The 26,933-nt window shown below is 47.0% G+C and overlaps 1 protein-coding gene across 1 annotated transcript in view; it reads left to right on the top strand.

Moving 5' to 3' along the window:
* The window catches only part of LOC311233446 (short transient receptor potential channel 4-like), a gene marked incomplete at its 3' end in the record, with an annotated part of 190,065 nt that overhangs the window by 149,142 nt on the left and 13,990 nt on the right, over nt 1–26,933 (top strand). The window contains exons 8-13 of the mRNA XM_084320413.1: nt 2,933–3,072; nt 4,853–5,053; nt 5,621–5,742; nt 15,027–15,222; nt 17,900–18,094; nt 19,223–19,264. Of these exons, the coding sequence (XP_084176539.1) occupies nt 2,933–3,072; nt 4,853–5,053; nt 5,621–5,742; nt 15,027–15,222; nt 17,900–18,094; nt 19,223–19,264 (896 nt within the window). The remainder of the gene's footprint in view (nt 1–2,932; nt 3,073–4,852; nt 5,054–5,620; nt 5,743–15,026; nt 15,223–17,899; nt 18,095–19,222; nt 19,265–26,933) is intronic.

Genomic DNA, 26,933 nt, shown 5'->3' with positions numbered 1-26,933 from the left:
ATGGGTTAGTGCAGCGGTTCTCAAACAACGGGTCGCGACCCAAAGTGGGGTTGCGGGTAGGTGACAGTGCAGTGGCGCATTAAAAAAAAAAAAAAAAACAGATCCAGTTTTCCACCCGGCAGCTGTGTGTATTTGCCATGTCTCGCCCCTTCATCAATGGAGGCCGACACACAGTATTCCAATACACATCTCACTACATCCTGTGCATGTATAATCGGTCTTTTGTGTGTAACCTGGACTCGCAATGGATAGGTTTGTTGTCAGAAGCGGTGCCGGTTGGTCGCGATGAAATGGGCTCTGCACATAACCGGCTGCTATACCACACTGAAGTGAGATGGCTATCTCGAGGCAGAGTAATAAATCGCCTTTTTTAACTCAGAGAAGAAGCGCAGATTTTCCTTGGAGACAAAAACAACCGATTGGCAGAGAAATGTGACACTCCGTTAGTGACACTCCAGGTTAATCATCTGAGATTTTGGGCTAATTCTACTGAAAGTCATGTTCACTGGACAGGCCCTCGCAAAGTTCTGGATATCAGTCCAGAACGAGTACCCAGTGTTGTGTAATGCTGCAGTGAGAAAGCTTGTCATCAACAAACCTCTGTGAGGCTGGATTTTCAGAGTAGAAGCGGATCTCTGCCAAAGCACACACACATTTTCTTTTCATGTTCTGGCAACATATTTTGGCTAAATAGGCCTTGTTTTATACATGTTTATACAGAAACAATTCTGTTGCTTTTGTTGATAATATTCATTAATTTCATTGATAACATAGTGCTGCGATTGAATTTTCTAATAAATATGCATGATCAAGTTCAACAACGTGTGCTTTTATTTTGATATTCCTTATTTCCATGTTGAAATTACGCAATACATTAACACATTGGGTGCCAACGACAAGACATCTCATTGTTGCCCGCCATGCGTTGAGTGCCAATGACGAGAAATCTCGTTATTTAATCGCTATTTCTTTTATTAGCGATATTTCATTTTTCATCCATCCAGCCTCACGTTATGATTGGGACTGGCTCTGAGCTCGAAAAGGGCAAATACCGCCCCCTATCATCTCCCGGATGGTATTGCACCCATTGGAATGGAGTCAATGGAAATGCATGAGAAAAAAAAACTCCGGGCTCCACATTTTACTTCTGAGCCATGTAACCTGAGACTATTGCATTCATTGAGGCAACCGAAAGCAGTGTGGATTATCTGTTTCAAGGTCTAACGTTGGATCAATAAACGCGATCGATATTTGGAATGGCGATCAGGAATTGGATTAATCTTTTTGCAGAACATCTGATGTGAGGTAAGGACTTTATTTTACCAGTCTTGGGGTAATCAGATGTTTTTTCACAGATTTCACAACGTGTCTCATATGTGTGTATGTGTGTGTGCGTAACGTTAGCGCCAGGCAGGGCATAGATAATCGATTTTTCAGCCCGCTTCTCTAGCGTGCATAAGTACACATATACTATCGATAATCTAGCATTTATTTGAAAACGATTCATAAATAGGCAGAAAAATGACAACGTGTTTTGTGTATTCCAGTAAAGGGCTATTTTCACGGATTTTCCTGGAATCACTAGACATCTTCAAAACTATACTCGTATTCAAAACGGTATAAAACGGAAATGTACTGATGAAAAAACAATCCGTTTCGTACATGTTGACTGCAAGCAAGTCATTGATAAGCGATGGTTGTATTAGACACATAAGATATAGTTTATGCGTTCGCAAATATCCCTGTCCTCTCATTGACTAAAGCGCTAGCACTCAAGCGATAAATTGCGCACCCCCTGCTGGCAACCAAAGTGTGGGGTCACCAAAAAAATCCTAAATCAAATGGGGTGGTGGTATAAAAAAGTTTGAGAACCCCTGGGTTAGTGACGTTGCCCGTCATAGAGGTGCTTTGCATCTAAAAAGACAGTTGGTAGTTTAATCCGAAGTCTGAGAATAAGCAGCAGAGTGCACCTAGGCGCTCTAGTAAGTACAATGTTTTAAAACAAAAATGTCATCAGGTGCTCGTGGGAAACAAGACGGGATCCCAGGCACTCAAAAAGTATTACAGGAAGAATGATAAGTTAAAAAGTAGTACAGGAAGAAAGACGAGTTAAAATTAGTATTACAGGAAGAAAGAGAAGTTAAAAAGTAGTACAGGAAGAAAGACGAGTTAAAAAGTATTACAGGAAGAAAGACGAGTTAAAATTAGTATTACAGGAAGAAAGAGAAGTTAAAAAGTAGTACAGGAAGAAAGACGAGTTAAAAAGTATTACAGGAAGAAAGACGAGTTAAAAAGTAGTACAGGAAGAAAAACGAGTTAAAATTAGTATTACAGGAAGAAAGAGAAGTTAAAAAGTAGTACAGGAAGAAAGACGAGTTAAAAAGTATTACAGGAAGAAAGACGAGTTAAAATTAGTATTACAGGAAGAAAGAGAAGTTAAAAAGTAGTACAGGAAGAAAGACGAGTTAAAAAGTATTACAGGAAGAAAGACGAGTTAAAAAGTATTACAGGAAGAAAGACGAGTTAAAATTAGTAGTACAGGAAGAAAGACAAGTTAAGAAGTAGTACAGGAAGAAAGACGAGTTAAAATTAGTATTACAGGAAGAAAGACAAGTTAAGAAGTATTACTGGAAGAAAGACAAGTTAAGAAGTATTACAGGAAGAAAGACGAGTTAAAAAGTATTACAGGAAGAAAGACAAGTTAAGAAGTAGTACAGGAAGAAAGACAAGTTAAGAAGTATTACAGGAAGAAAGACAAGTTAAGAAGTATTACAGGAAGAAAGACAAGTTAAGAAGTAGTACAGGAAGAAAGACAAGTTAAGAAGTAGTACAGGAAGAAAGAGAAGTTAAACATGTTTCGACCAACTTTTTTTTGCGTTGGATCCCACATCTTGTTCCATAAATCAAATAAAGATCATCTGCTTGTGTTTAGGTTTCATCTGGGCAGAGATCAAGCAGATGTGGGACGGTGGTTTCCAAGACTACATCCATGACTGGTGGAACCTGATGGACTTTGTCATGAACTCTCTCTACCTGGCCACCATATCCCTTAAGATTGTAGCTTACGCCAAGGTAACCAACTCTCTGATTTGCCACCACAATGTAACCAGCCATTCCCTACCAAAGAATATAATTACCATGCAGAAGCTAGTTTATAACCATTTCATCTTCCAGAAAATGGTACTCAACCTGTTATTGAATAGATATTGTTAAGTTTTAATTACACTATAATTTTGCACTCCATTAATTTCCTCGTTGAGCCACCTGGTGTGATTCCTTTGATGACACTCCTCGAGGGGCTCTCAAGCGCTTTGGCATGTGCAAGGCAGATTTTCCACTGAAACGAAGGAGGAAAAAGACGCCAGTGTTAACCTCTTAACTCAATCAGCGCCAGACCCGAGGATAGTCGGGTTAACTCGCCAACCGTTCAGCGCCAGACCCGACTATAGTTGGGTTTTCATTGTTATTTCTTTCATTCTATATTTTTATTAATTTCTCACCTTGGGGTTACCATAGGGAACCACTCTGAGATCGCTAGAGTGCAATACCGGCTGCATCCAGGTAGTGGCAGTATCGCCCACCCGTCGAAACCTTTTTTTCACACAGTGTTACATTCAAATGTCTCCGGGCACAGTTTTATTGGTCAGGCGAGTCTAGCGGTTCACTCGATGGCATTGGAACGCGTCCAATGCCCCCCCGATGCATGTGTTGTGGTGGATTATGTTGGCGACACGATGGACACCAATACTGGAAATCACCATTAGACAATTGGAATATTCTTTTTGGGGTACCTCCTAGTAAAGGTAGGGACTATATGACATCAATCCGGCTTTGATGCAACCATGATTTCACATTGATCGTTGCGACCATGTGTAACGTACTCCAGAACGTATGCCGTTGGTGACGATCAAAACATAAAAAAAAGCCCCCCCCCCTTTCATGCATTCATGATGAAACATAATACCTATTATATACATTTGATTTGGAAATAGTAGCATATCCAGGCGAGCAATGCCAATGCTTTTAGTGAAATTCACGTATTCCTCCATAGCACCGTTTTCTTGGATTAGCCAGGATCAATCTGAAACTATACTTACAGTATATCTATGGTATAACACGCGAACGTATGCATGAAAACAATTATAATTTTTCACATATTGAACGATAGATAGTTGATGTCAAATGGGCCATAGTATTGTATCCATAGCTATAATATAGAATATAGATATAGCCCTGCAAACACGCCACTTATCCCTATCTCTTAGAGCGTTGGCCCAGTAGGAACTAGGATGCTCTAGGCCTCCGGCACTGAATGAGTTAAGCATCGGGCCAAAAGGGGGCTATTAAAAAAATTCAATAATTTTTTTTTATTGCATATCTGAAGTAATTAGTGATTTATTATACTTTATACTTATAGCACATGCATGAGTCTGGTCTCTTTTGAAAGGTAACATTCTGAAGTAAATAAAGAAAAATCACTTTGTGTGTTAATGAAATAGAGTAACAGAGGTTTGAACACACTGAAGTAAAAGTTGTCGCCGGATGTTTCGTCTTGTAACTTGAGAATGGAATCACGCAATAGGTTGAGTGTGGTTAGGATCGAAAGGCGGCAAATCCAACTTTCCAACAATGTATTGGTTGATCGGCAAAAATGCAGCCCGGAGCCGACAGATGAGAGCAAAGTCCTGCAACGTGCGCATGAGTGCGTGATGGCCCACCGTCGGGCCGTCCAATGCTTTAAGAGGTTAAAAGGACAGGTCCCCAGAGGACACAGGGCCTCACAATGTGTCTGCTGTGTTGTCTCTACATCTACATCCATATCCATCATCTCATTCCTCTTGGTCACCTCCAGTACAGCGGCATCAAACCCAGGAACCAGTGGGAGATGTGGCACCCGACGTTGGTGGCGGAGGCGTTGTTCGCCATCGCTAACATCTTCAGCTCGCTGCGCCTCATCTCACTGTTCACTGCCAACTCACACCTGGGGCCACTGCAGATCTCCCTGGGCAGAATGCTACTGGACATCCTCAAGTTCCTCTTTATCTACTGTCTGGTAAACACACATACACACACAGCCCTGCCACACACATGTATGAAAGTATATGCACATGAGCACATACAGTATACAAACACTGGTTATTCTTATTTATCTAGGATGCCAAGAGAAAATTATAATCGAAATTCTTAAATGCAATAGTAAAAAGATGAAATGCTATAATTCAAGATTACTTTATTTGTCCCCAGGGAAATGTGTATAAATTTATATAATGCTATACTGTGTGATTTTGGCACTGGTAATGTATAGCTCTACCTATTGTATATCATCACTATTATCCAAAGTTTTATTAACATATGTATTATACACAAACGTATTTCTGTTTTGCTGGTGGTATAAAAAAGTTTGAGAACCCCTGATCTAGATGCTAACACCTTTAGTCAATAAATGTGTTGCAGACACATTTCTGTTGTTGTTGTTGTTGTTGTTGTTGTTGTTGTTGTTGTTGTTGTTGTTGTTGTTGTTGTTGTTGTTGTTGTTGTTGTTGTTGTTGTTGTTGTTGTTGTTGTTGCTGCTGTAATCACAGATAGTTAGCTATGTAGTATTAATTATTCTCTCCTACAGGTTCTGTTGGCCTTTGCTAATGGGCTGAATCAGCTTTACTTCTACTATGAGACCAAGGCCTCAGATGAAAGGGGCAATTGCAAAGGCATCCGCTGTGTGGAGCAGAACAATGCGTTCTCCACGTGAGTGTATGTGTATGTAAGTGTATGTGTATGTGTATGTGTACATGTAGGCTATGTGTGTGTGTGTGTGTGTGTGTGTGTGTGTGTGTGCGTGCGTGCTTGGGCTGGGCGATATAACGATAACGATAATTATCGCGATATATTTTAATAATCGATATTAGGGATGCTCGATATTGGCTTTTTTACCTATACCGATATTGTCCAACTCTTAATTTCCGATACCGATATCAACCGATACCGATATATGCAGGGTCCCCCCCCCCCCCCCCCCCCCCCCAAAAATGGAATAATTTCAGGTAATTAACATATCTCTTGTTGTGGAATTAACACAACATTATGCATACTTTTGACAATAAATAAAATCAGAATTTGTTCTTACTTGCTTTTCTGGGTAAATAAAGGTTATAGAAATGTAAAAAAATAAATAAAAATAAAATAAAATTTGTTTTTTTTGAAAACCGATACCGATATTTTCCGATATCACATTTTAATGCCGATATCCGCCGATAATATCGGTATGCCGATAATATCGGACATCCCTAATCGATATCGATTATATATATTTTTTTGTGACCTGCAACAGGGCAGTTTTAAACCCAGAGACAGTGGACAGACTTGTCTTTCTTGCCTGCAACTTAAAGTAATGGCTTTGCTTGTCCAAATGACAATACTGACCAAATTGAGATACATTTTTCTCCTGTCCATTTATTTTGTTTGCTTTCTAATGTAAAATACAGTTTGAAACCGTCTGTACACAGTAGGCTATGTGTGCTAGCAGAGCTAGTCACGAGTCACGGTGCACATGTGCAGTGGTTTGTCCACCAAAAAAGCGCCAAAAGATAGAAAAGAAACTAGCAGAGCCAGAACTGTTCAACTCCCCTGGAGCCACAGCCAGCAGAGAAGCCTGTTTGCTTTAGCTTTCAAACCAGCTGCAGCCTGAGAACTGGAGTGTAACTGAGGGGTACAATTCCCTGACTGTATTGTTAGATATGATACTTACTACCACTACCTCTTGTACTTTAGACTCTGGCCACCCAGTACTAGGCATAAATAATTATGGTAAACACTCCCACGTAGATGAAACGATCCAACACAAATGTACCAAGTCGAAAGTCTGCGTTTAATAATAATTAATACATAGCAAAAGGTATGTAGAGCAATCACTTAATTACATTTATGATTTGAAATAGGATGCACTTTTATGGCAAATGAGTATTCGTTGGTATATCAATAGAGAACGTCCAATCTCTGGTGGCGCAGGCGGTAAATATACAACCTGGAATATTTAAGGAATAATAGCAATGATACTTTAATGATTATAGAACTGGATACACTAGGGGGGATGTCCGGTCGCTTGTAAGACAACTGGAGAAGGGGGGGGGGGGGTAGAGTCTGGCTGTATCCGTCTGGCCGAGGGTATCCTGGGAGAACCCACGGTTGTGCGGCTCGGTGCCTCAGCGATCCTCGATCCACAGATGAAAGCAGTTGGACTCTCTGTGGGCCGGCTTCCTCCGGTCCACGATGGAGAGACGTGAAGCGACCTCGTCGTGTAGAGCGTCTCCTCACCTGTCGTCCTCTCCGGGGGGGGGGGTTTCCAACACACGGCAGTGTTGGTCTTTATCCATAGAATAATCACTGTATACAAAGCATAATCCGTGCCTGGGAAGGCGGGCTGTCGTCGGTAGATTAATCCGGTATGCAGGTCCACTCGCTCGTCGGCTCTGGGGCTCCTCGGGTGCAGCCTCACATGGGGTCGGCCACCCTGGATAAGCAGCCAGTTCTACCCGAAACGATGGGGGTACTGACTACGAAAGTATTCCCACCGCACGAAGCACTACATATGAATAGACTATTATTAGCTTAATAGACTACGTCCAACTCGACGATATAGTGCCAAATATGACTATTCAAATATTAATATACACGATGTCTCAATACCGATGGTAGGCCGAACTTGGCCTTACTCCCACACGTGGCGTCGCGGGGAGGCTTTACGTCTGTCACTCTATTGGAGGGTAAGAAACTGGACTAAAAAGGAAGTCCTACTTTAGTAGCGCAGTATATATACGCACTATGAACAAATAGTACCATTAGTGGTGCGGTCGCCAGATTCCTACGCGGAACTAGGACTTGTTCGTATGTTGAGCGGTACGTTTGAACTGGGTCTGGGGGGTATGGCAGCCTGGCACCAAGGTCTCGACCAATAGTAGAATGGAGACTATTATGGGATGTTCAGTAGGCTAGAATGGATATTCAATGCATATTGTACAAGGAATATACAAGGGATATCAGGGAATATTAGAGAATATACAAATACAATTAAATATATATATATAATAAATATATATATTCGGTTTAATCTGGCCCTTCACAACAGCCACCCCCTGATTGGTCCCAGACCTAATCAGTTAAGCAGAGACAGATTAATCGCGTTGTCTATTTACACATAAGGGTTTGCTGTAGGGGTCAGTCAACTTCACAAAGTCATAGGGTTATAGGGTCATGGTCATCATCGATTGTGTCTGGGAGTCGGGGCAGTTCTATGAGCCTCGCCACGGGACGGGTGTAAGTGCGCCCCTGGACAAGCACTTCAGCTGCTCGGACCTTGCCGTCGGCACCGGTGATCACTTTGCTTACGCGGCCGGCCGGCCACATAGCTCTGGGCAGTGATTGATCAATAATCATGACGACTGTTCCTTCTGTCAAATTGTCTCTCTCCTTTACCCACTTCTGGCGGGTCTGTAGAGACGGTAGGTAGTGCAGTAGGAATGTCCTTTGTTGTGCACTCTCTATGGTAGTGCAATCATCTATGTTGGGGTCTGCGGAGATAACAGTGCTCAATCCACAGAACATAGGTTTCTTATTCTCAGCCTCCTCTTGACTTGCTTCCCTCGGGATAGGCGTGGGCCACTCTCCTTCCGGGAGCTTTAGGAATGCTGGGCCGTCACTGTAGACATTGCGACGGGTGAGGTCATCTAGGGGCATTCCCCGGGTGATGACGTCAGCTGGGTTCTGTTTTGTATCAACGTAGCGCCACTCTGTTTCTCCGGTTAACTCTTCGGTTAAGTCTTGAATCTCGGTGACTCTGACTCCCACGAAGACTTTGTACTTGCATGAGTCCGATTTGATCCAGGCGAGTACTGTCGTGGAATCTGACCACAGGATTGTTCTAGACACCGGTATGGTGAGCTCACGTTGGATGAGCGTGGCTAGGTGCGCTCCGGCTAGGGCTGCGCAGAGCTCTAGACGTGGGATAGATTGTTGCTTGCGTGGGGCTATTCTCGAGCGGGCGAGGACAAATGCTGTGTAGATCTCTCCCCCCTCTTCTTGGGCCCGCAAGTAGGCTACTGATCCGTATGCGACCTCTGAGGCGTCACTGAAGACGTGTAAGTCCATTTTACATGTCTCTGGCCTCACCGTGGGTGGGAAGTAGCTTCGGCGCATATTAACGCCGGGGAGTGAGTGGAGCTCCATCTCCCACTCTCTCCAGGTGGATGCAAGGTGTGCGGGGATGGGGTCGTCCCAGCCCTGGTCCTTGTCCCACAATGCTCGTACAATCATTTTTGCCCTGGTGGTGTACGGTAGAATACATCCTAGCGGGTCATATTGTCGGGCGAGTGTTGTGTACACACTCCGTCTGGTGGTCGGCGCCGCCGCCGGCCTTCCCTGCTCCGTAGTCAGGGGCTTGTGTCTGTAGTGAAGCGAATCTGTTTTGAATCGCCACACCAATCCCAGGGTCATCTCCTGGGCTTCTCCCGGGATTGTAGCCATCCAGGTCTCGCTGCTGGCTGCCTTGTCCTCGGAGGAGAGGCTGCGCAGTACTTGCGGATCGCTGCTGGCCCACTGCCTGAGATCAAAGCCGCCTTTGATCAATGAGGCGCGGAGTTTAATCAGGAGAGCCTCGGCTTCTTCCTGGGTTGAAAGGCTTTGTAGACAGTTGTCTACGTAGAAGCTGTTCTTTACGCTGTGTCGGACCTCTTCGTCCGCTGCTGGGTCCTCTGCTACATGTTTCTGTAGTGCAAATGTAGCACAGCAGGGGCTGCACGTCGTTTCGAAGGGGAGGACTTCCCATTGGTAGATGGCTGGGTGCTCATCTCCTGGCTTCTCTCTCCATAGGAACCGTAACAGGGGCTTGTCCTCCTCTACTAATCTCACCTGCAGGAACATTCCTTTAATGTCCCCGCTGATGGCCACCTTTTCCTGGCGGAAGCGGAGTAGAACGCCGAGTAGGGAGGGGCCGAGTGTGGGACCGGGCAGTAACTCTTTATTCAGATTTTGGGATCCGATCTGGTAGCTGCAGTTAAATACTATGCGGTCTTTACCGTTGTGATGGACCTTGTGGTGAGGCACGTACCACGATTCAGTGGTCTGGTCAGCCTCTTTAATGTCCATCTTTGTGACGTGTCCCGCTGTGATGAGCTTCTCAATCTCGGCGCGGTATACACTCTCTTGGGCGGGGTTCTTGGCTAAGCGCCGCTCCGTGTTCAGCAGGTACCGTTCTGTGGCGTCTGTCTTGGCGTGGAAAGTAGGCATTCCTTCTCGCCGCAGGAGTGGCGTGGCGTATCTCAACACGCCGTTGACCGGGACTCTCTTGGTCCCTGTCTCGAGGAGGTGAATGGCGTAAATGTCATCTTTAGAGCGAATGTCTTTCTTTCCGTTCTTAAAGGGCATTTGTTCCAAGGTCCATAGCCGCTCTACGTGTTGCAGGAGTGCGGTTTCTCCCTCTGTGACTCGGGAGTGGAGACATCTAGTGGCTGTACTTCGGTTGAGAGATTTGGCGAGCGGGCCTTGGAGAGTCCATCCCAAACGGGTCTCGACTGCTGCAGGACAGCCTCGGGGTCCGGTATGAACCCGGTCTATCGGGACAATGAGGTCTGCATGGTCGGAGCCTATCAACAGGGTCGGCATAGCATTGTCTATGAGCGGGATCGGTAACTTGCGCAGATGTGCATATTTCTCCATCAGCTTGGCGACGGGGTATGTATACCGCGACAGTCCTATTTCTTGGCTGGTGAAAGCGTCTGTAATCTGGTACCGTCGCTCAGGCTGGCCGCTTGCTGCGATAGAGAATGAGACATTCTCGCCCTTTATCGTCTTCAAATCTCGTCTTATTGTCCGAATTGTCATTTGGGTTTCGCTTCCCCGCAGCCCTAGCTGGGCCGCAGCGGAGGCGAGCAGAAGGGTCTTCTCTGACCCGTCATCGAGGACGGCGTAAGTGTCCAGGACTTTATTCTGGTAGCTTAGTGTCACACGCACTACTTTTAGGAGTACTCGGGCTCCACTGCTGCTGGCGGGATCGATGTACATGACGCTCGCTTTGCTGCTGGATGGTGCGGGTGAAGGGCGCCGTCTGTTACTGTCGTGAAGTATGTCCAGATGGGCTCCATCGCACTTGGTGCACCTTTTCTTTAAGCGGCATTCGGCTGCCATGTGTGAGCGCGCACAGCGAAAACAGCGCTTGTTGGACTTTATCCATTGACTTGCTTCCTCCGCGTTCAGCTTGGGGAAGGAGTCACATTGCGCTAGCCAGTGTTCTTTCTCACAGTAGGGGCACACTATCTTCCACTTCTCCGTTCTGGAGGGGGTACTGTGGCTCCTGCTGCTCGGTACTGACTCCGATTGGTGCATCACAGTCACCGATCTTCTTCCATCATTTAGTCGTCTGGTTCCTTCTCTGGAGCCAGGGGTGCTCCGTCCGAATGTATCTAGCCGTAGGCTGCTGACTTCTCTCGCCAGGAAGTCTGCTAGATCGAGGAGGTTCGGTTCGGGGCCATTCGGGTCTTGGTGGTCTCTCTGCCGCCTAAAACGCTCCTGTCGAGCGGGCGGCAGCTTCTCCAAGATCCTTTCTACATTTGAGTTGGCGTAAAGTTCATGCCTCCCCTTCTCTCTCTGCGCTCCCAACATCCCTACCAGGGACTGCACTCTGATGGACAGGTCGTCCAGTGCTCGATTGTCTATTGCTGGGGGTAAGCGGTCGATGTGTCGGATCTCCTGGATCACGTAATCCCATATGCGCCCATACCTCTGGTCCAATGCTACCAGCGCTGCTGTGTATGGGGTGGTGGAAGTCGCGTAGGCGAGCGCTATATTATGTGCGCGGGGTACCTTTAAGTGCTTCAGTAGGATGGCGTATTTATGGCGTTCATCCAATACATCCACCAACATGGTCTCCAGACACATGCGGAGTTCTGTATACTGGGCCCGGTTCTCTTGGGTGAAGTCGGGTACCATAGGCGTGCCAATGTATGACGCTGACTGTGGATACATCGGCGAGCGTTGGGGGAGAGGCCTCCTAGGCGAGTCTCCTCCCGCTCCTTGGTATGGGCTGGTACCGGCAGTGTACCATGGCCCGCTTGTCCAGGTGCTGTTCCTCGGTGCGGGTCGTGCGTCGTGCTCACCCGTGTATAGAGTCGGGGGTCTGTAGCGCAGCTCCGCGGGAGTATAGCCTGGGCTGTACCGGACCTCCTGGTCCGGTAGAGTACTGTGCTGTCGTCGGGCGTGGTTCTCCTCCTCTTGCTCTTCGTCTTCAGTTAGGTCATCCAGTGCTTGTAGTCTCTGGTTTAGCCTCTCCACAGGATATGCTGCTCCTTCCCGGTTGCTAGGTCTCGCTTGGACCGGTGGGGGGAGGTGGTCTGTGGGGGGTATAGACCTCGTCTGTTGGTCAAGTTCAGGGTTGTTTACTCGGCTAGGGGATGCCGCCCTGGAGGTGTGTCTAGACGAGTTCCTGGAGCCTCTGGCGGAGGGAGAGGGTGTTGTCTGTCTGATCAGCTGTTCTATTAGTTGCGCTTGCTGTCTGTCGCGCTCTGCGTCCCGTAGAGCACCAGCAGCTGCTCGCTGGCTGTCTGCTCGGTCTCGGGCCACATTCTCTTCCATCTGAATGCGTCTTATTTCTAGACGTATATGCTCTTCTTCGCTCCGCTGCTGGATCTGCAGTCGGTCGCGTTCAGCAGCGGCGTTCAGGCTGATGAGGAAGGCCTGCTGTAGGGTCCTCTCTGCCTCGCTGGGAGAAGGCGGTTGTATAGGGGAGCCTTCCTTCGGGGTACTCCTTGCGGAGCCTTGGAGCTCTATCTCCACGGTGCTCTCCCCGTCTTCTTCCGTGCCGAGTTCTCTCTCGGTAGCGTTGTATTCCTCCCGGGACTCATCGGGGACTACTTCTTCAGTACTGGCGGGGTGTGAAGTCATGTCTGGTTCCCACTGGTCCCCACCGTGAGCTTGGTCAGTTACATTAGAACCCGTAGGGGCCTCTATGGTCGGGGTAGTCTGGGCGTTGGGGTTAGACATACTTTTACTTTCTAGTTTTACCGCGTTTACTGTTAGTAGAAGACTAGGTTGTTGACTGACAGCGTGAGCCTCTAAGTACTGAGGGAGCCGTCGTTCGCGCTGCGGGCGTTGGTTAGGAGGATCGTTTCGTGGAGTGTTCATCATAGGCCATTTCAATATTAATAACACTATATTAATATTACACTAATTACCATCCGGCTCGAAGGACCAATTGTAACTGAGGGGTACAATTCCCTGACTGTATTGTTAGATATGATACTTACTACCACTACCTCTTGTACTTTAGACTCTGGCCACCCAGTACTAGGCATAAATAATTATGGTAAACACTCCCACGTAGATGAAACGATCCAACACAAATGTACCAAGTCGAAAGTCTGCGTTTAATAATAATTAATACATAGCAAAAGGTATGTAGAGCAATCACTTAATTACATTTATGATTTGAAATAGGATGCACTTTTATGGCAAATGAGTATTCGTTGGTATATCAATAGAGAACGTCCAATCTCTGGTGGCGCAGGCGGTAAATATACAACCTGGAATATTTAAGGAATAATAGCAATGATACTTTAATGATTATAGAACTGGATACACTAGGGGGGAATTCCGGTCGCTTGTAAGACAACTGGAGAAGGGGGGGGGGGTAGAGTCTGGCTGTATCCGTCTGGCCGAGGGTATCCTGGGAGAACCCACGGTTGTGCGGCTCGGTGCCTCAGCGATCCTCGATCCACAGATGAAAGCAGTTGGACTCTCTGTGGGCCGGCTTCCTCCGGTCCACGATGGAGAGACGTGAAGCGACCTCGTCGTGTAGAGCGTCTCCTCACCTGTCGTCCTCTCCGGGGGGGGGTTTCCAACACACGGCAGTGTTGGTCTTTATCCATAGAATAATCACTGTATACAAAGCATAATCCGTGCCTGGGAAGGCGGGCTGTCGTCGGTAGAATAATCCGGTATGCAGGTCCACTCGCTCGTCGGCTTTGGGGCTCCTCGGGTGCAGCCTCACATGGGGTCGGCCACCCTGGATAAGCAGCCAGTTCTACCCGAAACGATGGGGGTACTGACTACGAAAGTATTCTCACCGCACGAAGCACTACATATGAATAGACTATTATTAGCTTAATAGACTACGTCCAACTCGACGATATAGTGCCAAATATGACTATTCAAATATTAATATACACAATGTCTCAATACCGATGGTAGGCCGAACTTGGCCTTACTCCCACACGTGGCGTCGCGGGGAGGCTTTACGTCTGTCACTCTATTGGAGGGTAAGAAACTGGACTAAAAAGGAAGTCCTACTTTAGTAGCGCAGTATATATACGCACTATGAACAAATAGTACCATTAGTGGTGCGGTCGCCAGATTCCTACGCGGAACTAGGACTTGTTCGTACATGTTGAGCGGTACGTTTGAACTGGGTCTGGGGGGTATGGCAGCCTGGCACCAAGGTCTCGACCAATAGTAGAATGGAGACTATTATGGGATGTTCAGTAGGCTAGAATGGATATTCAATGCATATTGTACAAGGAATATACAAGGGATATCAGGGAATATTAGAGAATATACAAATACAATTAAATATATATATATAATAAATATATATATTCGGTTTAATCTGGCCCTTCACAACATGGAGTGTGAGGGGCTGTAACACTAAAGATGGCGGCAACGACAAGGAATTGCTGCAAAATAAACATACATCTGTTGTTTAAAAAAAATATATAATAATAAATACATTTTAATTTTAATACTAATTATCGATATCGAGTGATATGATATTGTTATCGATATCGTTATCACCATATAATTTTTGACCATATCGCCCAGCCCTAGTGCGTGTGTGTGCATGTGAATGAGTGGGTGAGAGAGAGATAATCTGTTTGTGTCTGCATGCACCTGTGGCAGGTTGTATTTATGTCTGTTTGTGTTTCTCTGTAATTTTTTGTATAGCTAAAATCAGTTGAGTTAGCATTCCATATTTCTCTCCTCCCTTCCAGGTTGTTTGAGACTCTGCAGTCTCTGTTCTGGTCTATCTTCGGTCTGATCAGTCTCTATGTAACCAACGTAGACGCAGACCACCAGTTCACAGAGTTTGTAGGAGCCACTATGTTCGGAACCTACAACATCATCTCACTTGTGGTGCTCCTCAACATGCTCATAGCCATGATGAACAACTCCTACCAGCACATTGCCGTAAGCATTGTTTAACATTAAGTACACATTCAGTTCAGCTCAGTTCAGTTTTTTTATTTTTTTGTATCTACTTTTTCTCCCCATTTTCTATTTTTCTCCCATCCCAATTTCGTATTATCCAATTCTCCCCTCCCCTGTCTTGAACATTGCTAGACTATGCCTCCCACTGGTCGGCTGTAGTGAGGACAGAAGCCTTGCATCACGTGTCCCCTCCGGTACACGAGGAGGCAGCCTGTCGCATCTTTTCACCGCAGCAGCTCGAACTCTCAGTGGCGAGGAGTAACGCGTGGGAGGCTCAGGCTGCCCCCGCTACTTCCTGCTTCCGCCGCACCGGCGTCACCAAACCGACCTGTAGGAGTCGCTGTCCACAACGTCCAATCCCCACCAACCGGCTTTCCCACCCTCTAACACTTGCCAATTGTGTTAGTATGAATGACCGGCCAGCCGGTAGCAACGCAGAGAGCTGGGCTCAAACCCAGCGTCTCCTGCGTTAGTGGCGAGCGTCTTGCCCACTGCGCCAATCAGCCGGCCCAGTTCAGTTATTTTTTTTTCCGGGTTTTGGACACATAACAATGGTCATTCCATAAATCGCCAAAATGTTTTACCAGTTGCTATTGCAGCATTGTCCAATTGTCCGAAAAGGGCTAGGGAGAAGCACTATAGGCTTGTCGGGCCCTACCCCTGAAGACTTACATTCCATTTGTATTAATTTTGTTCATTTATTTACATAGTACATACTATAGTACACATTACAGTACATACATATAGTACACATTACAGTATAGTATACCTGCAGTATATAATAGTATATAGCATATAATAGTGTATACAACACATATATAATGTGATATGAGATATATAGTACATTATATAATATACAATATAATATAGTACCATAATATAATAGTATATATTGTAAATATAGTTTAATATAATATACAAATTAATTATAATATGATTATATAATGTAATATAACATGAATGTATAATACAATATCATATGTTGTTTTTTATTAATTAAGTGCAATTAAAGCTCTTCAGTACCTGTTGTGAAGGATCAGATTAAACCGAATATATATATTTATTTATATATATATATTTAATTGTATTTGTATATCGTTTGATATCCCCTGTATATTCCTTGTACAATATGCACTGAATATCCCTTTAGTCTACTAAACAGCCCATAATAGTTTCATTCTACCATTGGACGAGAACCTGGCGCCAGGTTGCCATACCCCTAGGTCCAAGTTCAATCGTGCCGCCCAACATGTCGTGGCAAGCCCCGGTTCCGCGCAGGAATATGTCGGGCGAAATACGAATGGTACTATTTGTTCATAGCGCATATATATATGGCGCAAGTAAAGTAGAACTTTCTTTTAGTCCAGTTCTTTACCCTCCAACAGAGTGACAGACGCAAAGCCTCCCCACGACGCACGTGTGGTGTAGTAAGGCCTACTTGGCCCCAGAATAGGCATTGAGATATCGTGTAGATTAATAGTTGAATAGTCATAGTTTGGCACTATACCGTCGAGTTGGACGTATTCTATTAAGCTAATAATAGTCTATTTATGTATGGTGCATCGTTCGGTTAGAGTTCTAAAGTTATCAGTACCCCCATCGTTCCTGACGTTATCTGGACGCTTAACCAGGCTGGGCAGACCCCTAGTGGTGCTTGCATCCGAGGAGCTCCGGGCCAGGGCGACCGGACCTGTATATTGGATTACTCTACCCGGACGACGGCGAGCCTTCCACGGCTTGGATTATGCTTTGGGTGCTTTGATTATTCCATGGATAAAGGCCAACACTGCGGAGTGTTGGAACTACCCCCCGGAGAGGACTCCAGGTGAGACGGCGCTCTACACCAGTGAGGTCGCCTCACGTCTCTCCGTTGTGGACCGGCAGCTACCGTCCACAGAGGGTCCAGCTGTGTTCGTCTGCGGACCGAGGTTCTGTGGGCACCGTGTTCAAGACTTTGAATTCTCCCAAGACACCGTCGGCCAGATGGGATACCGCCAGCGGCTTCTCTAACCCCCCCCTCCTACTGTCTTACAACCAGCGGGACCCCCCCCCCCCCCTTAGTGTATCCAGCTATAATCATTTAAGTACCATCGCTATCGTTTCCTAAATATTCCAGGTTGTATACTTACTCCCTGCGTAACCAGAGATTGGACATTCAATGTTGATTTACCTACGAATACTCATTTGCCATAAAAGTGCATATTTCATATTTCAAATCATAAATGTAATTAAGTGAACGTTGTATATACCTTTTGCTATATTAAACCTTCGATTTGGTACATTTGTGTGGATTCGTTTCATCAGGTGGGAAAGTGTTCATCATACTTATATCATGTACTGGATGGCCAGAAGTTAAAGTACAAGAGGTAGTGGTATTAAATATCATATCTAACAATACAGTTAGGGAATTGTACCCCTCAGTTACAGTACCTATCGAAAATAGATTTTTTTTGTCAAGATTTGAATTGATTTATGTTTTCACAATATTTTGAAGTTGTTTAGAATTTTAAATACCATTGGAGAACTTGAATCTGCACACCTTAATCTTCTTGGCAGGTGCAATAGAAAGCAAACTATTCAGACTTCAATAATAAAGAAATTATATGCACAGTAGTGTATAGGTTGAAGACCTGTATTAAAACACTCCTTATTTCAGGACCATGCGGACATTGAATGGAAGTTTGCCAGGACTAAGCTGTGGATGAGTTATTTCGAGGAGGGGGGCACTCTGCCATCTCCCTTCAACATCGTCCCCAGTCCCAAGTCGGCCTGGTACCTTATCCTCTGGATCAAGAGACAGGTGTGCAAGAGGACACGTTCCAAGCAGCGCGGTACCTTCGGAACACTGGGGGTAAGAATGGAGTACTGTCAAATGAATGCAGGTAGCACTGATGATGAGGATGATGATGATGATGATGATGATGATGATGATGATGATGATGATGATGATGATGATGATGATGATCTTTAGCCTGAAGGGATAGCAGATTTTAGGGATAGCAGATTTTTTTGGTGGTGGTGATGGTAATGGTAATAGTGGTGATGCTGGTGGTAGTGGTAATAATGGTTTTGGTGGTGATAGTGGTGATGGTGGTGGTAGTATAATCAAATCAAATCAAATGTATCTGTAAGGCCCAACAACACACATTAATGTCCCCATGGGCCGGACACGTCTTCTTTAAACAATTCAAGAAGAAACATCACAATAAATCAAGAACAAAACAAAAACACCATGAAATCCAAAATAAAATGTAAAATAAATAAATGAATGCAACACTCTCAGACATACCCCAACGTGAAGGTAAGGAAAAAACCTAGCAATAGGGAAAAAGCACCACAGGCAATGTGAGGGGAGAAACCTTAGATGGGCCGTTCAAGGGGTGATCTCCCTTCTTAGATGTCGGTGATAGTAGTGTTGCTATAAAACAGGCGAAACAGTTGGTAAGCATGTACATATACGTGTAATGAAACACAAATAAGTACATGCAATAGCAACTGGGGTACATAAGAACATTTTGAAAGATTGAAAATAGAGCTGATGACGGATCCATTTTAGGTATGGGGGCGGTGTAGAGAGGATCGCATCCTCCCGGCCATCACCAAGGGACGTCCACCACTCCGGTCATCACCACGAGACATCCACTCACAGGGAGACAGGGAATGGCCTGTTATGTCCCATTGTTAATGTTCACAGCTTCACAGACGTTTGTAGAACATACTCGACATCATCACAGTTTTCATGATACAATATTTTCATATATTTGTGATGATTATTTCGGTCTCACACTAGGAATGGGCTTCACACTGTGATACTAACAGCAACAACACAGTTCAATACAAATAGGCCATATCATACTGTGTGAAGTATGACAAGTATATTTAATCATGTCTCTCTCATTCTCCCCACTATCTCCTACTGTACTCTCATCATCTTCACCCCCAATCTCTCCCCTGTCTTTGCCTTCTCTTATTTCTCAAGAGGCGAGCTGCAGAGAACCTGAGGATAAACCACCAGTATCAGGTAACAGCAGCCCTATTTGCCAATAGGGCTGCATTATCTTTTTATGCAATAATCTAACAATCAGGGATTTTGTGGTCAATTAATCTAACAACACATGTATTCAAGATTCAAGATTCGGGCGGCCGGGTAGCGCAGCGGACTAAGCGTCTGTCTACCACCACAGAGCCAGTGGGATCGAATCCGGCTGTGGTGCCTCCGGCTTGGCCGACCGTCCATACTAACACAATTGGCAGTGTTAGCGGGTGGGAAACCCGGCGAGGGTGGGTCCAGGTCGTTGTAAACAGCGACTCCTACAGTTCGGTCGGGGCGCCTGCACAGCAAGGGAAGGATCTAGGAGAGGTAGTGTGACCTTCCACACGTTACACTCTCCCAGTGAGAGTCCACGCTGCCAGTTGAAAAGAAGCGGTGGGCTGGCTACACATGTGTCAGAGGAAGCATGTGATAGTCTCCTCCCTCCCAGACCGACGGTAGGGGGTAGAATGCGCAACGACCAGGAAGGGGATTGGGAATTGGCATAACGACTAACATTGGGATGGGGAAAAAAACGGAAAAAAAAGGGGAAAAGGATAATTTTTTTTTTTTTTTAAAGATTCAAGATTCAAGAGTTTATTCATCACATACAAAACGTCCGCTACGATTGTGCAATAAAACAATAGTAATAGTAGTAGGGCCTCAGAACGATGACAGATTACAAAGGCACCTCCCTCAAGCTGAACAGTGACATCTCCTTAGCAAATGATCTCAATACCTTCTATGCGAGGTTTGAGGCTGTAAATAACAACACCATCCTACAAACCACTGCAATAGAGGGGGGGGGCACTGCTGATGGAGACTCAGTGTTCAGGATAACAGAACATGAGGTGAGGAGGACCTTTAAGAAAGTGAATATCAGGAAGGCAGCAGGACCGGACGGCATCCCCGGCCGCGTCCTAAAAGTCTGTGCCGACCAACTGGCCACGGTATTCACTGACATATTTAACCTGTCCGTAGAACAGGCTGTCATGCCCACCTGTCTGAAGAAGTCCACCATTATCCCTGTACCCAAAAAATCTACGCCCGCTTGCCTCAACGACTACCGCCCTGTAGCTCTCACCTCCATAGCCATGAAGTGCTTTGAGAAGCTAGTGAAGGGCTACATCTGTTCCTCCCTCCCCATCAACCTGGACCCCCTGCAATTTGCATATCGCCCCAACAGGTCCACGGAGGACGCCATAGCCCATGTGCTGCACACAGCAGCATCACACCTGGACAAGAGGCAGGGGAACTATGTGAGAATGCTGTTCATCGACTACAGCTCAGCATTCAATACCATAGTCCCCTCCGAACTCATAGCCAAGCTCAGGGACCTGGGCTTGAACTATGACCTCTGCCAGTGGGTCTTGGACTTCCTGACGGGTAGACCCCAGGTGGTGAGAGCAGGCAACTGCACCTCCTCATCCATGACGCTCAACATAGGGGCCCCCCAGGGCTGTGTTCTGAGTCCCCTCCTCTACTCCCTGTACACACATGACTGTGTGGCACAGCGGAACAACAACACAATCATCAAATTTGCTGATGACACAGTAGTGGTGGGCCTGATCTCTGCCAACAACGAGAGGGCCTACCTGGAAGAGGTAGAGAATCTGTCGCAGTGGTGTCAGGAGAACTGCCTCTCCCTGAACGTCAGGAAAACAAAAGAGATGATTGTGGACTTCAGGAGGTCGGGGGTCAGGGACTACAGCCCCCTCAGCATCGACGGGGCACCGGTTGAAAGAGTGAACAGTTTCAAGTACCTCGGAGTCCACATATCCGAGGACTTGACATGGACCACACACATTGACAGTGTTGTGAAGAAGGCACGGCAACGCCTCTACTTCCTCAGGCGCCTAAGGAAGTTCCAAGTCAGTCAGATGATCCTTAAGAACTTCTACTCATGCACAATAGAGAGCATCCTGACTGGCAATATCACCTCCTGGTTTGGGAATAGCACCGCACAAGACCGTAGCAGACTACAGAGAGTGGCCCGTTCAGCCGAACGCACAATTGGAGGGGGGCTTCCCACTCTCCACGACATTTACAACAAGCGGTGCAGGGGTAAGGCTAAGAGAATTATCAAAGACTCCAGCCACCCAAACAACTGCCTCTTTGAACTGCTTCGGTCAGGCAAGCGATACCGGAGTCTCATGGCAAGCACAGAGAGACTCAGAAGAAGCTTCTATCCTCAGGCCATCAGAATGCTAAATGACAATAACACTATGTAACAACCATCAAATGCACTCACAGCACACACATCCACACGCACACACTCACTTTAAAACAAACAACTCACTGCAGCACCCACTGTACCCACTTTAGAACACCTAAACACACTTTATATTTATTGGTAAAGAATTTGCACTACAACCCATACCTCATTACACCTTACTGTAAATTGTACCTAAATTGTACCTCATCCCATTTCTGCTTTGTACTGTATAGTATATTGTATTGTAACTCAGTTACTTCTACTCTGCATTGCACATTGTATATAATATACTGAACACTTTTGTCTATGTACTTGACTTCTAGTTTATACTTGCTATACTTATTTTATACTTATCTATTTTTGTCTAGCACAGTCTCTGGAGCGTAACAGAAAGAAGCATTTTGTATAAACGTATTCTGTACTTCTGTATGACAACTAATAAAGAAACTTGAACTTGAAGTAATAATAATAAGATAACTAGAATATACATGATAAATAGACATGTTAATAAATCACGGCATCACGGGAGGGAAGAAGCTGAGCCTTAATCTCTCTGTATGTATTGAGTATTCTATAGATTTTCTTTTATTACTCGATTACCATATTTGTCAGATGCCTGATCAGAAAAATACTGGACCTCAAATTCCAAAAGGTTTGCTGTGTGACGCAGATTAATTTAGTCAATGCATGTCATAGCAACCCTCTGCCTGATCTGGAGAATCACTATTTACTTACTGTATAACCTAAAATGGTTGTTGTGACATGGATTTATAAGTAATACAGTGTAGGAATGCAGGTAATAATAGTGAAAACGGAGTCGTGTTCCGATGCAAAAATACTATTTTAATACGCACTCTACTGTCGCACAACAACACTGCCATTCATCTTTCATTCGTCTCACTTTAACTACGTCATCCCCCGCTAAGGATCACGGGAGATGTAGTAAACACCACCTAAGGCTAGGATGCCGTGAATTATGTCCCAGTAGCCACTACACACGTCCCCCCAGAATTCACAAGAACTGGCCCCAAAAAACGTCCAGGGGCTCTGACGACCCGCCCAAAACGACTCCGGTACCCCTGGGCAGGCACAGGAAACCGAGGCAGTGGTAAAGCAGTAGGCTGGCCCTGAACAGGCCTCGGACGGCAGGTCCGGGGGTCCGCCGTAGCTAGAGTAGGCGTCGGGACTGCCCTACCAGGGGGCCGACCGCGGCGGGGCGGTTGGGCCAACTCAATGGGGCGGTCCAAATCCAGGTGAGCAGGTTTCAGGCGATCCACCGAGATCCGTTCTTCCCTCCCCCCCATGTCAACGACGAAGGTCTTATCGCCTGCCTTCACAACCCGGTAAGGACCATCGTAGGGTGGCTGTAGGGGGCCTCGATGGGCGTCGCAGCGGATAAACACGTACCCCGCTGCTTGCAGATCAGGCGGGACACGCACCCTTGGAACGCCGTGGCACGAGGTGGGGATGGGCAAGAAAGCCTTGGCCTTGTCCAGCAGAGCATCCCGCTGTTCCAGTGCTGATCAGGAGGCCGTAACACAGGGAAGAAAATCCCCTGGGACACGGAGGGGTTGGCCGTATACCAGCTCAGCTGAAGATGAAAGAAGGTCCTCCTTAGGTACAGTACGGAGCCCCAGCATCACCCAAGGAAGTCTGTCGACCCAGGTGTCGCCTCGGAGATCGGCCTTGAGAGCAGCTTTCATCGACCGGTGAAAACGTTCACACAGGCCATTGGCCTGTGGATGGTAAGCCGTAGTGCGGTGGAGGGAGACACCCAACTGCTGGGTAATGGAAGTCCATAACTCGGAAGTGAATTGGGCCCCTCGGTCAGAGGACAGATCAGAGGGAACACCGAACCGGGCGACCCAGGTACAGATGAACGCGCGAGCCACGTCAGCTGTAGTAGTCGCAGTGAGTGGGACAGCCTCCGGCCAACGGGTGGTCCTGTCCACCATCGTCAGAAGGTGAGTGTACCCCCTGGAGGGAGGAAAGGGTCCCACCAGATCCACGTTGATGTGGTCAAAACGCCTCTCAGGCACATCAAACCGCTCCAACGGGGCTTTAACATGTCGATGGACCTTCGCGCGTTGGCATGCCATGCAGGTCTTGACCCAACCTCCAATGTCAACCTTCATCCTGGGCCAGACGAATTTTGCTGCCATTAGGCGCTGTGATGGTTTCCTGCCCGGGTTGCGAGAGGCCATGGATAGCGTCGAAAACTTGTCGTCTCCATGCCCGTGGAACAACTGGCCTTGGCTGCGCCATAGATATATCACATAGCAGCGTCGTGCCATCATCAACGAAGGGGACGTCCGCCAACTGGAGACCAGTAACCGCCGTCCTGCATGCCTGGATGTCTGGGTCTGAAACCTGATCCGCAGCCATACGGGCGTAATCAATTCCCAGGTGGACAGCACCAATGGCGGCCCGCGAGAGGCAGTCAGCCACGGGGTTGTCCTTCCCCGCCACATGCTGGATGTCAGTGGTGAACTCAGAGATGAAAGCCAGATGGCGCTGTTGCCTGGCAGACCACGGTTCAGACACCTTCGCCATAGCAAAAATTAATGGTTTGTGGTCTACAAAAACAGTGAAAGGGCGAGCCTCCAGCAGGAAACGGAAATGTCTGACCGCCAAGTACAGGGCAAGGAGCTCACGGTCAAAGGTGCTGTACTTCTGTTCGCTGGAACGGAGTTGTCGGCTAAAGAACGCCAGGGGTTGCCAAATGCCCTCGACCAACTGTTCATATACGCCTCCAACGGCATAATCCGAGGCATCAGTTGTCAATGCCACGGGAGCCTCAGGCACGGGGTGCGTCAGCATGGTTGCACTCGCAAGGGCCTCCTTGGTATCCGAGAACGCCTTTGACATGTCGTCGGACCAGGCGATGGCATGCTTGGGAGTCTTGCCCTTGAGAGCCCCATACAGGGGGTGCATTAGGTGGGCAGCCTGAGGGATGAACCGATGATAGAAATTCACCATCCCCAGGAACTCCTGCAAGGCCCTAACCGTGGTAGGGCGTGGGAGCCGCAGCACCGCTTCCACCTTTACTGGTAAAGGGACCGCTCCAGCAGCAGTGATGTGGTGGCCAAGGAAGTCCATGGCAGGCAGACCAAACTGACACTTTGCTGGGTTGATGATTAATCCATGCTCTCTGAGGCGACTGAAGAGGAGTCGGAGGTGTGTTAGGTGTTCCGCCTTGGACGTGCTGGCTACCAGGATATCGTCTAGGTAGACGAACACGAAAGACAGGTTGCGCAGCATGGCGTCCATTAACCTCTGAAAGGTCTGAGCCGCATTTTTGAGGCCAAAAGGCATCCTCAAAAATTCAAAGAGCCCGAATGGGGTTATAACTGCCGTCTTGGGGATGTCCTGAGGGCTAACCGGCACCTGGTGGTATCCTCTCACCAGATCCACCTTTGAAAAAACAGACGCTTCAGCCAGGTGGGCTGAAAAATCTTGTATGTGTGGAACCGGGTAACGATCAGGTGTAGTGGCGTCATTAAGGCGCCGGTAGTCGCCACACGGACGCCAGCCGCCGTTGGCCTTTGGAACGAGATGGAGCGGCGAGGCCCAAGGACTGTCGGACCGACGAACGATGCCCAGTGCCTCCATGGAGGCAAACTCATTCCTAGCGATGGTGAGCTTGTGTGGGTCGAGACGACGAGCCCTAGCATGTACTGGCGGGCCCTCCGTGGAGATGTAATGCACGACTCCATGCTTAGTGGCCGCGGACGAGAAGGTGGGTATTGTGATGTCCGAGAACTCCAACAGGAGGCGGGAGAAATCATCAGTGGGCGCGACGGAGCTGGACAGTGTCATTGTGGCCGTGTCACTGCGCTCACATGCTAAGGAGCCAAAAGTCTCAGCATTGACGAGCCGGCGATTCCCCACGTCTACCAAGAGACTGTTGGCGCAGAGAAAGTCAGCGCCTAGGAGGGGAGTAGACACCTTGGCCAACACAAAATCCCAGCTGAAACGCTGGTCAGCAAAACACAATGCCACGGTGCGTTTGCCAAATGTAGGGATCGCACTGCCATTGGCAGCTTCAAGGGCAGGGCCCCGTCTCGCTGAGTGAAAATCCTGAGTGGACGCCGGCAACACGCTCACCTGGGCACCCGTGTCACATAAAAAACGGCGGCCGGAGAGTGAGTCGGTGACGTACAGCAAGCCTACAGGATGGCCAACACTCACGGCTGCTAATGAGTGGCAGCCAGTGCGTTTCCCGACCCCCCGTAGTTACAAGGTGGCAAACACTTTTTAGCTTTGTTCCCAAACTTTGTGTGGTAAAAACACAACCCCGACGGCCTCACCCGGCGGGGCATAGCCGCGGCAGAGATAGAGAGTGGCTGGAACCCCTGCTCATCAACGGTGTAGGCTGATGCTGCCACACACCTCTTCCCAGCTGAGAAAAATACATCTGCTTCCCTAGCTAGCTGGCGAAAGTCAGTTTTGATGGAATTAGCCATAGGTAAACGCACATAGTCTGGTAGCTGTTGCAAGAAAAGCTCCTTAAATAGAAAACATGGCCCATGGTCCCCCAGCAGAGCTAACATGTGATCCATCAATTCAGAGGGCTTTGAGTCACCCAATCCAGGTAGAGAGAGAAGCTGGCGAGCACGGTCAGATTCAGACAGACCGAAAGCCTCCTTCAGGTGTGTTTTTATAGCCACATATTTGTCGTGTGTAGGTGGGTTTTCCAGCAAACTCACCACTCTCGCCGCAGTTGAGTTCATCAGGGCTGCTACCACATAGTAGTACTTTGTGGCGTCCGCGGTAATGTCCCTGAGAGCGAATTGGGCTTCAGCCTGTGCAAACCAAGCGTTGGCGCTCCGCTCCCAAAACTCCGGCAGCTTGAGTGAAACGGCGTTCAAAGTGCTGCGATCCGCGTTCTGTTGTTCATCAGGCATGTTCAATGTAATCTCCGAAATACGTCCAAGAGAAACGTCAGGGTCACCAATGTAGGAATGCAGGTAATAATAGTGAAAACAGAGTCGTGTTCCGATGCAAAAATACTATTTTAATACGCACTCTACTGTCGCACAACAACACTGCCATTCATCTTTCATTCGTCTCACTTTAACTACGTCATCCCCCGCTAAGGATCACAGGAGATGTAGTAAACACCACCTAAGGCTAGGATGCCGTGAATTATGTCCCAGTAGCCACTACAACAGTATCAATTTAAGATCATCACTCGCACATCTATTTTTGCATCATTGGGTCAAAGAAAAAAAATTAAAGCATTTACAGACAACAGCTACCTACAAGGAGAATTGTCAACAAAATATATGGTTGTGATTCCTTGGTATAATTAAAGTAAATAAATGAGACCATTGTGGAAACAATGTCCCATAACTATGTTGCTTCTTGTTTAGCCATTGTTTCTGGTCAACTTGAGTGGGAATTGATTGTTTTGATGAAAGTTATGTTTGGAAAGGCTTATTT

Source organism: Notolepis coatsorum (assembly GCF_963971535.1).
Source record: "Notolepis coatsorum genome assembly, chromosome: 8".
NCBI lineage: Eukaryota > Metazoa > Chordata > Actinopteri > Aulopiformes > Paralepididae > Notolepis > Notolepis coatsorum.
The sequence above is the reverse complement of the archived record's forward strand: the minus strand, read 5'-3'. Positions and strand labels throughout refer to the sequence as shown.